This window comes from Oncorhynchus mykiss, chromosome 26 (assembly GCF_057628025.1).
Source record: "Oncorhynchus mykiss isolate SJ-2025 chromosome 26, ASM5762802v1, whole genome shotgun sequence".
NCBI classification, from domain to species: domain Eukaryota; kingdom Metazoa; phylum Chordata; class Actinopteri; order Salmoniformes; family Salmonidae; genus Oncorhynchus; species Oncorhynchus mykiss.
The window spans coordinates 30285760-30300627 of record NC_143047.1 but is presented as its reverse complement, the minus strand read 5'-3'; the positions used below and the strand labels follow the sequence as shown (position 1 = coordinate 30300627).

The following is a 14868-nucleotide window of genomic DNA, read 5'->3' as shown; positions in this document are numbered from 1 at the left end:
AATTGTTTATTTTTACTATTTTCTACATTGTAGAACAATAGTGACTAGAACTATGAAATAACACATGGAATTGTATAGTAACCAAAAGAAGTGTTAAACAAATCTAAATATAGTTTATATTTTGAGATCATTCTAAGTAGCCACCCTTTGCCTTGACATCTTTGCACACTCTTGGCATTCTCTCAACCAGCTTCACCTGGAATGCTTTTCCAACAGTCTTGAAGGAGTTCCCACATATGCTGAGCACTTGTTGGCTGCTTTTCCTTCACACTGCTGTCCAACTCATCCCAAACCATCTCAATTGGGTTGAGGTCGGGTGATTGTGAAGGCCAGGTCATCTGATGCAACACTTCATTACTCTCCTTGGTAAAATAGCCCTTACACAGCCTGGAGTTGCATTGGGTCATTGTCCTGTTGAAAAACAAATTATAGTCCGACTAAGCACAAACCAGCAGAATGCTGTGGTAGCCATGCTGGTTAAGTGTGCCTTGAATTCTAAATAAATCCCAGACAGTCACCAGCAAAGCACCTCCTCCATGCTTTACGGTGGGAAATACACATGCAGAGATCATCCGTTCACCCACACCTCATCTCATAAAGACACGGCAGTTGGAACCAAAAATATCCCATTTGGATTGCAGACCAATGGACAGATTTCCACCGGTCTAATATCCATTGCTCGTGTTTCTTGGCCCAAGCAAATCTCTGTTTATTATTGGTGTACTTTAGTAGTGGGTTCTTTGCAGCAATTCGACCATGAAAGCCGGATTCAGACCTCATGAAGCTAGTTGAGAGTGTGCAAAGCTGTCATCAAGGCAAAGGGTGGTTATTTGAAGAATCTCAAATATATTTTGATTTGTTTAACACTTTTTTTGGTTACTACATTATTCCACATGTGTTATTTCATAGTTTTGATGTCTTCACTATTACTCTACAATGTAGACAATAGGTGAATAAAGAAAAACCCTTTGAATGAGTACGTGTTCTAAAACTTTTGACTGGTTGTGTGAATATATATATTTATTTATATATATTTATATATTCACAGTGCGTTCAGGAAAGAATTCAGACCCCTTGACCTTGTCCAAATGTTGTTAGGTTACAGTTATATTCTAAAATGTATTACATCGTTTTTCCCCCTCATCTGTCTATACACAATACCCCATAATTACAAAGTAAAAACCGAATAGTTTATTTTATTTTATTTTTTAAATAAATCGCATTTACATAATTATTCAGACCCTTTACTCAGTACCTTGAAGCACCTTTGGCAGTGATTACTGCGTCAAGTCTTCTTGGGTATGACGCTACAAACTTTGCACACCTGTATTTGGAGAGTTTCTCCCATTCTTCTCTGCAGATCTTCTCAAGCTCTGTCAGGTTGGATGGGGAGCGTTGCTGTTCAGCTATTATCAGGTCTCTCCAGAGATGTTCAATCTGGTTTAAGTCTGGGCTCTGGCTGGGCCACTCAAGGACATTCTGGGCCACTTCTCCCCAGTTTGAGGTCCTGAGTGCTCTGGAGCAGGTTTTCATCAAGAATCTCTCTGTACGTTGTCCCATTCGTCTTTGCCTCAATTCTGACTAGTCTCCCAGTCCCTGCCGCTGAAAAACAACCCCACAGCATGATGCTGCCACCACCATGCTTCACCGTAGAGATGGTGCCAGGTTTCCTCCAGTCGTGACACTTGGCATTCAGGCTCAGTTTGGCCGCATGGCCAGCTCTAGGAACAGTCTTGGTGGTTCCAAACTTCTTCAATTTAAGCATGATGGAGGCCACTGTGTTCTTAGGAACATTCACTGCTGCAGAGAAATTTTGGCACCCTTCCCCAGATCTGTGCCTTGACACAATCCTGTCTCTGAGCTCTACGGACAATTCCTTCGACCTTATTGCTTAGTTTTTGCTCTGACATGCACTGTCAACTGTGGGACCTTATATAGACAGGTGTCTGTGTGCTTTTCCAAATCATGTCCAATCAATTGAATTTACCACAGGTAGACTCCAAGTTGTAGAAACATCTCAAGGATGATCAATGGAAACAGGATGCACCTCAGCTCAATTTCGAGTTTCATAGCAAAGGGTCTGGATACTTATGTGAAAAAGGTATTTCTGTTTTTTATTTTTAATACATTTGCAACATTTTCTAAAAACCTGTTTTCACTTTCGCTTACAGCGTGATCTGCGTCAGAAATAGAACTGACTTCTATTTTAGCCCTTGGCAACGCAGACACTCGTTGGCGCGCACAAGCAGTGTGGGTGCAATAATTGAATAACATAGATTTCTACATTTATATTGCAACGCTCGCGGATGTGACGCATGCAGTGTAGTCAGTCTGTAAGTTGTGGAAGTCAGCCCATACTGCTGTTTACTTGTGTATTGCTGACTCTACCATCAAGACATTACTTTACAAACACAACCCAAGATACTACACACACTTGAAAGGGTCTTGGCTTATAATCATTTCAGTTTAAAAGTCCCATTTAGTTAGAGTCTGATGGTAGGTAGCACATTTATTCATCATCATGAGCAAATCTTCTACTGTATGTTCAGAGCTGTTTACAGTTCACTCTTCTCACTGATCATTTACTGTTATTTATTTTATTCCACAGGATTCAATCGAAGAAGAAAAGGAGGAGTTGGATCTGAAAGAGTGAGTTTATTGCTTGCCATATTTGGACTTTTGCTTTACAAATCAAATCAAATCAAATCAAATGTATTTATATTGCCCTTCGTACATCAGCTGATATCTCAAAGTGCTGTACAGAAACCCAGCCTAAAACCCCAAACAGCAAGCAATGCAGGTGTAGAAGCACGGTGGCTAGGAAAAACTCCCTAGAAAGGCCAAAACCTAGGAAGAAACCTAGAGAGGAACCAGGCTATGTGGGGTGGCCAGTCCTCTTCTGGCTGTGCCGGGTGGAGATTATAACAGAACATGGCCAAGATGTTCAAATGTTCATAAATGACCAGCATGGTCGAATAATAATAAGGTAGAACAGTTGAAACTGGAGCAGCAGCACGGCCAGGTGGACTGGGGACAGCAAGGAGTCATCATGTCAAGTAGTCCTGGGGCATGGTCCTAGGGCTCAGGTCCTCTGAGAGAGAGAAAGAAAGAGAGAAGGAGAGAATTAGAGAACGCACACTTAGATTCACACAGGACACCGAATAGGACAGGAGAAGTACTCCAGATATAACAAACTGACCCTAGCCCCCCGACACATAAACTACTGCAGCATAAATACTGGAGGCTGAGACAGGAGGGGTCAGGAGACACTGTGGCCCCATCCGAGGACACCCCCGGACAGGGCCAAACAGGAAATGGTTACATTATGGAGGTTAGGCATTTGTCCTTTTTATAAGTGTTCTGTGACAAACTACATTATTGTATTAGTATTTAATGGACATCCTGTACTGATTTGAATGTAAAGACGTGTAAAACCCTAACCTGTGCCAGGCTGACATTACATTGGATGTTTCCAGGTATCGTAGTACTCTGAAGAGCATGGAGCGGAGTGAGATTGGAGGAGTAGCTAAGGTGGTGAAGAGTCGTATCCTCTCTGTTGCCTTCCACCAGTGTATCAGTCGTGTGCTGATGGCTGCTGGGGACAAGTTGGGTGGAGTTGTGGAACTTTGAGCGTACTCTCTCAGTATCTCACGCAGCCACACAGCTTTGTTTTTGTCAATTTCCAGGACTTTTTGGAGAGTAAAAATGTGTTTATTCAAAATCCTAACTTTAACCTTAACCCGAAACCTTGTCAGGACATTCTGGTGACTTACCAGAACATTGTGGTCCTGATCCAGGCAGTATCACATTCACCTATGATTGAGAGTCCCATAGGGTGGCGCATATTTGGCCCAGTGTCGTCCGGGTTTCGCCGGGGTAGGCCGTCATTGGTTGTTTTTTTATGTTGTATGTTTTATCTCCAAGACACTTTTGCTATTGTTTTGTAAGTCAATAAAGTTATAGCTGAAGTTGCACTTTTCATGTAGTTTATTATTTTTCAGTACGGAGGCTGAGGCAGACAAGTCATGTTATTATAATGTAGTCTAATGAGAGCCATAGACAACCCCCTAGTGAAGATCTAGTGTCAGTGTTTCACCTCTAGATGGCAGTATTGTTATACATTCACAACAACTACACTGAAGTCATACTAGCTCTGGTTAAGGAAAGGTGGATACCTAGTCAGTTGTACAACTGAATGCCTTCAACTGAAATGTGTCCTCCGCATTTAACCCAACCCCTCTGAATCAGAGAGGTGCAGGGCGCTGCCTTAATCGACATCCAAGTCTTCGGCGCCCGGGGAACAGTGGGTTAACTGCCTTGCTCAGGGGCAGAACGACAGATTTTTACCTTGTCGTCTCGGGGATTCGATCCAACAACCTTTAGGTTACTGGCCCAATGCTCTAACCCTTAAGGCGTCCGCAAACATAGGTTTGGTTTGCTCCTAGCAGAACTTGGCTAAGCGAAGCGAACGTCTGTGCTTGCACATTCCCTGAAGAAAAAATGCGGCAATATTACTGTTTGTCCCTCTTGAGCCACCGTAGCAACAACATAGCCAGGAAAATAGATGGATAGAGGAGACATCTTTATATCTGTGCCATCATAGTGTCTGTGCCAGCATGGGCTGCACCATTGAGGCTACAACCATAAAAATCCCCACCTAGTTGACTACTTTGACAATTTTTTAAATGCTGGAAGAGCTCAATGGCCCTTCACTGGTATACTATTATTTACAAAGCCACTTTGGGTTTACTAACATTTTATTTGGCCATTTTTATTGTTCAGAAATGTGGTGGGTACTCTCTTCATTCGCAGGACTTTTTCCTGCTAACTGTTCCAAATGTCCGAACTGAATTTGCTAAAAGGGTTTTAATGGACTCTGCTCCATCGGCTTGGAACGCCTTACAAAATACTTTTAAACTGGAAGAACTTGTCCTGATTGGTGTTTTTAAATCACAGATGAAGGATTTTGAGACTGATTCCCTGACCTGGCAATGTTTTTAATTAATTTGCTGTTTTTGATTTTGTTATACTCCTGTGAATTCTATGGTTTTTACTAGATTGTAGTTTTTCATGTCTGTCTTTAATTGTGAAATTATTTGGTGCTGCCTATCTTGGCCAGGATGCTCTTGAAAAAGAGATTTCAAATCTCAATGAGCCCTTGCTGGTTAAATAAAGGTTAAATAAATAAAATGACTCTGCCCATGCTAAAACTGCCTTTTGACCACTAGAGGTCTCTCCGCTGCCAGAAACAGTTCTTTAAAATAGTCCAAATGAAGCTAAGATAAATAAGAAATCTGTCATAAATTGGCGTTTTTGCCGAGGTCTTATTCACACAATTTTACATCTAACTAAGCTTTTTGGTGCAGTATTTCTCAAGTGAAAATATGTGCATGAAAACGAGTCGTCTCTCGTTCAATGACAACAAACACTTAATTGAAGAATCCTGTCCATATTTCCCACTCCTACTAGGAGTAGTACTGTTGACAAATCATTGACGAAGGGCATAGACTTCGGGTACCGAACTTGAATTTGCTTCGAAAAATTATTTTCTCAAACAGCTGAAAAAAATACCTGCCCAAACAACAAAACAAACTCACAAAATTGTCACAATATACAGTACTAGCCAAAAGTTGGACATACCTACTCATTCCAGGGTTTTTCTTTATTTTTCCTATTTTCTACAATGTAGAATAATAGTAAAGACGTCAAAACTATGAATTACCACATGGAATCATTTTAGATGTGAGATTCTTTAAAGTAGCCACCTTGATGACAGCCACTTGATGACAGCTTTGCACACTCTTGGCATTCTCTCAACCAGCTTCATGAATGCATTTCAATTAACAGGTGTGCCTTCTTAAAAATTTCATTTGTAGAATTTCTTTCCTTAATGCGTTTGAGCCAATCAGTTGTGTTGTGACAAGGTTGGGGTGATAAACAGAAGATAGCCCTATTTGGTAAAAGACCAAGTCCATATTCTGTCAAGAACAGATCAAATAAGCAACGAGAAACAACAGTAAATCATTTCTTTAAGACATGAATGTCAGTCAATCCATAAAATGTCAAGAACTTTTAACGTTTCTTCAAGTGCAGTTGCCAAAACCATCAAGCACTATGATGAAACTGGCTCTCATGAGGACCGCCACAGGAAAGGAAGACAGAGAGTTACCTCTGTTGCAGAGTATAAGTTAATGAGAGTTAACTGCACCTCAGATTGCAGCCCACAGAAATGCTTCACAGAGTTCAAGTAACAGACACATCTCAACATCAACTGTTCAGAGGAGACTGTGTGAATCAGGCCTTCATGGTTGAATTGCTGCAAAGAAAACACTACTAAAGGACACCAATAAGAAGAAAAATAAAAACATGAGCAATGGACATTAGACCGGTGGAAATCTGTCCTTTGGTCTGATGAGTCCAAATTTGAGATTTTTGGTTCCAACCGCTGTGTCTTTGTGAGACGCAGAGTAGGCGAACGGATGATCTCTGCATGTGTGGTTCCCATAGTGAAGCATGGAGGAGGAGGTGTTATGGTGTGGGGTTGCTTTGCTGGTAACACTGTCTGCGATTTTATTTAGAATTCAAGGCACACTTAACCAGCATGGCTACCACAGCATTCTGCAGTGATACGCCATCCCATCTGGTTTGCGCTTAGTGGGACTATCATTTGTTTTTCAACAGGACAATGACCCAAAAAACACCTCCAGGCTGTGTAAGGGCTATTTGACCAATGAGAGTGATGGAGTGCTGCATCGGATGACCTGCACTCCACAATCACCCGGCCTCAACCCAATTGAGATGGTTTGGGATGAGTTGGACCGTAGAGTGAAGGGAAAGCAGCCAACACGTTCTCAGTATATGTGGGAACTCCTTCAAGACTGTTGGAAAAGCATCATGAAGCTGGTTGAGAGAATACCAAGAGTGTGCAAAGCTGTCACCAAGGCAAAGGATGGTTACTTTGAAGAATCTAAATTATATTTTCATTTGGTACTACATGATTCCATATGTGTTATTTCATAGTTTTGATGTCTTCACTATTACTCTACAATGTAGAAAATAGTCATAATAAAGAAAAACCCTTTGAATGAGTACGTGTTCTAAAACTTTTGACTGGTTGTGTATGTGCGAACTGTTTAGAGTGGGAAGTATACGGTAAGATTTACAAGGAACCATCAGAAATAACAAATATTGTGTAGTATTTTATACTGTTAGAAAATAAGCGTTACAATGGTTGAGATGGTATGAGTAAGACTCACGAGGTGAAGGACACATTTAAGAATAAATTATATTTATTGATAAATTAATCATCGAATACACCAGTCTTCATTCTGTGATAAAAAAATATTCAGTCTTGATTGGGAGTAACAACAGAAATGTAGAAGACATGCTTACAGAGACCGATCCATATGCATGGCCATGAGACAGTAAGGGAGCTAACAGAAGGACATTGCAGAGGCTGTCTGGGTGTTCCTAACACTGGAGTCATCCAGGTCGTCTTCATTGCAGTCACACTGCTCAGATTGTCAGATCTTACCACCTGGGTCGCTAGTATTCATTAGTGCACACAGCGTAGGAAAATGTCTTGCAACGAAACAATTAAGTTAAGGTTGTCCCTCCCTGTTTGTTTCTTCAGTTTGTTTTCTAGTGAATGCGACCCCTGGAGACATGTTTGCACATCTCCGGAACCACACTGATATGATATTGCTATTGATTTATAGCGATCTTTTGAGATGTGCAGCATGACTGCAACAACCTGGAACGCACCCATTGCAATCAACACTGAGCTGCATGTTACTGCTACACCATCTTCTCATCATCATCTCATCCCATGCATTAAGAAGCTAGGTTCACCAGTATAACGGTAGGTAGGCTAATCATGAAAAACATGTCACTTGAATATCCAGTGATCCTATATGGAAAGACAGGAGAACACATCAAAACAAACCGAAAAACATCACTCACTTTTTCTGTCTGTAGCTGCCCACATTGATTTCAACATTGAATTATTTTCAAATGTTTTCATTATTGCTCAAATAAGGTTGTATTGTTTGTCATACACATTGAACTGAAATTCAAAGTTGCGATCTGAGGTATAAAAATCAAAATATTCTGCCTTGACTGGCCTTCCACAACTTCAAACAAAATCAATCAATTTAATCTAATACACCAATCAGGGACCAACCACTTATCATTATCTTAATATTGCTGCATAGCAGACCACATTAATTCATAAATCTATATTATTTATTAAACCCACCATACACTAGTCTACTGAGGGATTATAACATTAAAACAATATACATATGTCTGATAGGATTGTACTGATGCAAAACCAAATGATGATATAGAAAGATACTTTTATCTTGAGTCTATGGAGGGTTGCAAAATTTCTGGTCACTTTCCCAAAATTCCAGAATTCCTGGTACGAGGATTCCAGATTTTCTGCTTATTCCCTCCGGTTTCCAGTAATCTTCCAATTGGGATTCCTGGAAAGCATGGTAATTTGGGGACATTTTCCAGAATTTTTCAACCCTAAGTCGATGCTATTCCCCCTCTCAACTTATTTATTCTAAGCCAACAGACAGAGTGCCGGCTAAGAACAATACAATAGAAGCTTGCAGTGATTATCATTGTCCTGTTCTGCAGCTCTTCACTAGTCAACCCTCTCCCAAACCCTCCTCAGGAACTCTAGCTCTCATGTGAAGTACCACTGAGGCTGCAGAGAGGTATCTTTGGTAGACATGTAAAGACAGTGTGAAAATGAGAGGGTATAATGCTCCCTTAGGTGGATTTGGAGGTAAACCTGACAAAAACGTTCCCTGGCCCAGATTAAACCGATTCCTAGACTACAAAGCACTTTGAATGGAGATGCACCATTAAGGATGCCATAGCTCAGGTGTAGGCTTAATATGGGTCCGGGAAACCGTCCCTGAATCTCTACCTACTTTTCTTTGAATTCTAGTCCTCATCTGAATCACTGCACTAAAACAGTATCATTGTCAATGATACAAAATAACATTAGTTCAGTTAAAATAGGTTATACAAGGAAAACTCTAAATATAAGGAGACTCTACTTTGTACAAAATAATTCAGCAGGACTTCAATATATTCAACATTTTAAAATAACCCATTGCATTAGCACAACTACAAGTTGAAATGTATTTTTCACCTAGGCATGTTCACAGCAGGCATTTTCATTTTCTTATACCTTTGGAAAATAACCAGAATTATTTATTTCAAAGTGCACATTTAATAAACTAAAATGTACCATATCCAACCTTAAAATACTCATCGTTTTTATCATTATAGTATTGCACATCTAGTCAGTGTTTTCAAGAGGTTGACCACTGTGTTCTACCCCCTACTGTACTTTCCAGGTCACATGATAATAACAAAGAACACCATTGCATCTAGTTTGATTGATCTTTTTTGAAAGTTTCTTTAAAAAACGTTTGCTAGTTTTTATACATTGATTAAAATAATTGGTAACAGTATTCTATCTGATGCCATTTGAAATCAGAAAATACAACAATTCCATTCATTTGGTTTATAGTTTTGATGTACTGTATGACTGTCTCTTGATTGTTCCATGCCATTTTGTAATGATGTTTAACTAACAAACAAACTATAATCCAAGTTTAGGACACAGATATTCTTCAACTTTCTTATAAGACAGTATAGTACACTGAGTGTACAAAACATTAAGAACACCTACTCTTTCAATGACATAGACTCATCAGGTGAATGCCTCCCTTATTGATGTCACTTATTAAATTCACTTCAATCAGTGTAGATGAAGGGGAGGAGACAGGTTATTGAAGGATTTTTAAGCCTTGAGACAATTAAGGCATGGATTGTGTATGTGTGCCATTCAGAGGATGAATGGACAAGACAAAAGATTTAAGTGCCTTTGAATGGGGTATGGTAGAAGGTGCCAGGCACACCAGTTTGTGTCAAGAACTGCAACGCTGCTGGGTTTTTCATGCTCAACAGTTCCCCGTGTGTATCAAGAATGGTCCACCACCCAAAGGACATCCAGCTAACTTGACTGTGGGAAGCATTGGAGTCAACATGGGCCAGCATCCTTGTGGAACGCTTTCAACACATTGTTGAGTTCATGCCCCGGCGAATTGAGACTGTTCCTAATGTTTGTTATACTCAGTGTATATGTACAGTACCAGTCAAAAGTTTGGGCATACGTACTCATTCAAGGGCTTTTCATTCTTTTTGACTATTTTCTACATTGCAGAATAATAGTGAAGACATCAAAACTATGAAATAACACATATGTAATAATGTAGTAAAAAAATAAAAGCATTAAACAAATCAAAATATATTTGAGATTTGAGATTCTTCAAATAGCCACCGTTTGCCTTGATGACAGCTTTGTACACTCTTGGCATTCTCTCAACCAGCTTCACCTGGAATGCTTTTCCAACAGGAGTTCCTACATATGCTGAGCACTTGTTGGCTGCTTTTTCTTCATTCTGCAAAGGGTGGCTACTTTGAAGAATGTAAAATATATTTTTATTTGTTTAACACTGTTTTCGTTACTACATGATTCCATATGTGTTATTTCATAGTTGTGCTATTCTTCACTATTATTCTACAATATAGAAAATAGTAAAAATAAAGAAAAACACTGGAATGAGTAGATGTGTCCAAACTTTTGAATGGTACTGTACATTCAAAAACGTACCTTTTTACATCTTCTATTGAATATCATATCTTTGTTTCTTTGTCAGACTCCAGACTTCAGTACTCCTGCCAGTAGAAATGTTTCTCCTCCAATAGCAGCCCAAATGAAAGTTTCAGCAGCATTAGAATGATTATCATGGATGTTTTAGATGTTGACCCCAAATGAGTAAAAGGCATGGTTTTTCATATCTCCCTCTCATCCTTTCACAGCTCAAACTCATTGGACAGTACACAACTCAACACTTCACACCTCTGTTTTTATATCAATGTCCATCTAATATATTTGTATCCATCTTATTATTATACAGTTTTTTTCTCTCTTACAATTGATGTTCATATGAAGTAATAGAAAATAAAGGCAACTGTTCTGTTGGTTGAATAATATGTGTTTCCTCCCAGGCCTATAACAGACCTCAGATGTCTCATTTTATGTCGTTTTATAACTCTGTTGCCTTGTCTCTTAGTAAAAATAAAGTACCTTGAAATGACCTGAATTTCCAAAGTAAAACATGAGCTCAGAAAATGTCCTCCGTTCAGTCTGATGGTTAGAAAAAGGAAGAGGGTCAGCGAAGGGGGCGGTCCTTGGCTTGTAACAGGAAGTGACTTGTGGAAGAAGATTGAAGGTTAATTCCCATTCAGACGGAGCAGCCCTCCATCCCTGTCTACAGCCTTCCTTTACTTCCTCCTATCCTCCCTCCACGTATGTCCTCTCAGAGGAGGCCTCTTTTTCATTCACTCCATCGCTCAGTCTTTCTCACTTGTCTATAAGGAAGCCTCCCATCCAGCGGAACTTGCAGGCAACCCACCGTCTGAGAGGGCAGAAATACTCAAAGTGGAACTGCTGGAACTCAGGCGTCTTGCGTATGTCCCGGAGGAAGGCGATGTCCAGGTCAGACTCAGTCAGCATGATGAGGAGGGAGAGCAGGGCAAACAGCAGTCCCATGGTCACCAGGAACATACGCAACACACTCAGGATGAACTTATGTAGCTCCTGCACCTCCTTGTTAGGGAGAGACTTCCTGGTCCGACCCAGCCGAAGCACTCTGCCGTCGGGGCCAAACTCAGCCACCTGTCCCTCAGGAGTCCCGGCCTCCGACTCCTCCTCTTCGATGCTGCAGGGGGCTCCATTAGGGTGGCGTGCCACAGCTAGCTCTAGGCTGTGTTCAGCCGTGGGGGTGGGCAGCACACTGTCTGAGGGGCAGTAGGCCTCGTCAGAGATGACCCGCTGGGATGACCCACCCTCGCCGGCATCTGTTGTGTGGTGACGGTGTCGCGGCATGAAGGAGTCGCCGTGGGAGACGGAACGCACGGGTGTGGAGTGGGCGGAGTCTCGTAGGGACTCCAGGCCTGAAAGAGATAGAGATAGTAGAAGAAACATCAAACTCAGAGCTGTGAAAAAGTATCCCATCATAAAAACAATGAGCAACAACTCCTATTACACAACTAGTGAACCCACATAACACATATCAGTGTATCATGAAACAAAACTACACATTGGTGCCCTAAAATCCTGATAAACCCAGTCATTCTGGACGGAGGCTAACGACTGTTTAGTCTAAATTACACTATACTGCCTGGAAATACGATGATGTTGCTAAAGTAGTCAAATGTTTAGTAGGAAACAACTTTTCTAGCATTATCATTATCACTTTAGACATGGCAATGTTGTCATTAGCTAGCTAAGTTCGTCAAAAATAGCTAGCAATGCTAACGGTAGCTAGCTAAAATCTGGTGTCCACTCAATCTTAGCTAGCTAGCTAACGCTATACTACAGTCGTGGCCAAAGGTTTTGAGAATGACACATTAATTTTCACAAAGTCTGCTGCCTCAGTTTGTATGATGGCAATTTGCATATACTCCAGAATGTTATGAAGAGTGATCAGATGAATTGCAATTAATTGTAAAGTCCCTCTTTGCCATTCAAATGAACTGAATCCCCCAAAAAACATTTCCACTGCATTTCAGCCCGGCCACAAAAGGACCAGCTGACATCATGTCAGTGATTCTCTTGTTAACACAGGTGTGAGTGTTGACGAGGACAAGCTTGGAGATCACTCTCATGCTGATTGAGTTTGAATAACAGACTGGAGGGTGGTGCTTGGAATCATTGTTCTTCCTCTGTCAACCATGGTTACCTGCAAGGAAACACATGCCGTCGTCATTGCTTTGCACAAAAAGGGCTTCACAGGCAAGGATATTGCTGCCAGTAAGATTGCATCTAAATCAACCATTTATCGGATCATCAAGAACTTCAAGGAGAGCAGTTCAATTGTTGTGAAGAAGGCTTCAGGGCGCCCAAGAAAGTCCAGCAAGCACCAAGAACGTCTCCTAAAGTTGATTCAGCTTGCTCAGGAATGGCAGCAGGCAGGTGTGAGTGCATCTGTACACACAGTGAGGCGAAGACTTTTGGAGGATGGCCTGGTGTCAAGAAGGGCAGCAAAGAAGCCACTTCTCTCCAGGAAAAACATCAGGGACAGACTGATATTCTACAAAAGGTACAGGGACTGCTGAGGACTGGGGTAAAGTCATTTTCTCTGATTAATCCCCTTTCCGATTGTGTGGGGCATCCGGAAAAATGCTTGTCCGGAGAAGACAAGGTGAGTGCTACCATCAGTCCTGTGTCATGCCAACAGTAAAGCATCATGAGACCATTCATCATCATGAGACCATTCATGTGTGGGGTTGCTTCTCAGCCAAGGGAGTGGGCTCACTCACAATTCTGCCTAGAACACAGCCATGAATAAAGAATGGTACCAACACATCCTCTGAGAGCAACTTCTCCCAACCATCCAGGAACAGTTTGGTGACGAACAATAACTTTTCCAGCATGATGGAGCACCTTGCCATAAGGCAAAAGTGATAACTAAGTGTCTCGGAGAACAAAACACAGATATTTTGGGTCCATGGCCAGGAAACTCCCCAGACCTTGATCCCATTGAGAACTTGTGGTCAATCCTCAAGAGGCGGGTGGACAAACAAAAATCCACAAATTCTGACAAACTCCAAGCATTGATTATGCAAGAATGGGCTGCCATCAGTCAGGATGTGGCCCAGAAGTTAATTGACAGCATGTCAGGGCGGATTACAGAGGTCTTGAAAAAGAAGGGTCAACACTGCAAATATTGACTCTTTGCATCAACTTCATGTAATTGTCAATTAAAGCCTTTGACACTTATGAAATGCTTGTAATTATTCTTCAGTATTCCATAGTAACATCTGACAAAAATATCTAAAGTCACTGAGGCAGCAGACTTTGTGAAAATTAATATTATTATTAATTAAAATATTGTGATGAAACATGCAACCCATGAATACCTGGAATACCCCAACCAATCCTCTCCAAATGCTCCACTACGCTACACAACAGTCATGCAATGCAGCCACTGATGTCACTCTACAACACTACTAACATGACCTTAAACCAAATCAACTCAGAATCAAAGCCGTCGGCCATAACATTTACTCAAGACAACATTTCGCACAACACCAGACCCAAAACAAATACTTCCGTCTAGCCGCATGCCATCGTTCCATCTCTAATGGAAACAGGGAATCTGAGAAGGAAGAGGTTCCTCGAAGGATTCTTGTGTTACCCCAGACTCCAGGGTCATGGCTTCCAAAGCTGTTTCAAAGCAATGTTACTAAGATCTGTAACACTAGATGGAGGAATCTGTGCCATGATGATGTACTTGCTCTTTAAGATGTGTAAGTGTAACCCTGGATGGTTTAGTAAGGGATTCTGGATCCTGTGCCATGATGATGAGGTCCTTTACCTTCGGAGGAGCTACCTGGCCTGTTGGAGCCATAACCAGGAGGTGTTACGCTCAGCCTGTACGAAGCCCTGGAGGCCTCTGCGGACCCAAACCCAGAGGCTGCCCTAGGGAGGGCAGGGAAGATGGGTATGGCCCCCAGAACCTTGCCCATGAGTCTGGGCCCCAGCTGGAGGACGCGGACCTTCATATCACGGTAGCAGTGGTTGATCATGCACAGATGCACATTCACCTTGGTCTCGATCCGGATCAGGCATTTCACCATGGTGGCTGTTGAAGGAGTGAATAAGCGCACTCTACCGGCGTCCAAGTTACCACTGTCCTACAACTGCCCTACTAACGTCCTACCACTGTCCTACAACTGCCCTACTAACGTCCTACCACTGTCCTACAACTGCCC

At 41.5% G+C, this 14868-nt stretch overlaps 1 protein-coding gene across 1 annotated transcript in view; it reads right to left on the bottom strand.

Moving 5' to 3' along the window:
* Positions 1 to 7271: 7271 nt before the first annotated feature.
* Positions 7272 to 14868, bottom strand: part of LOC110506769 (FERM domain-containing protein 5) — a 117977-nt gene continuing 110380 nt past the window's right edge. Inside the window, exon 14 of the mRNA XM_090222659.1 lies at positions 7272 to 12045. Within this exon, the coding sequence (XP_090078785.1) occupies positions 11453 to 12045 (593 nt within the window). The 3' untranslated portion in view covers positions 7272 to 11452. The remainder of the gene's footprint in view (positions 12046 to 14868) is intronic.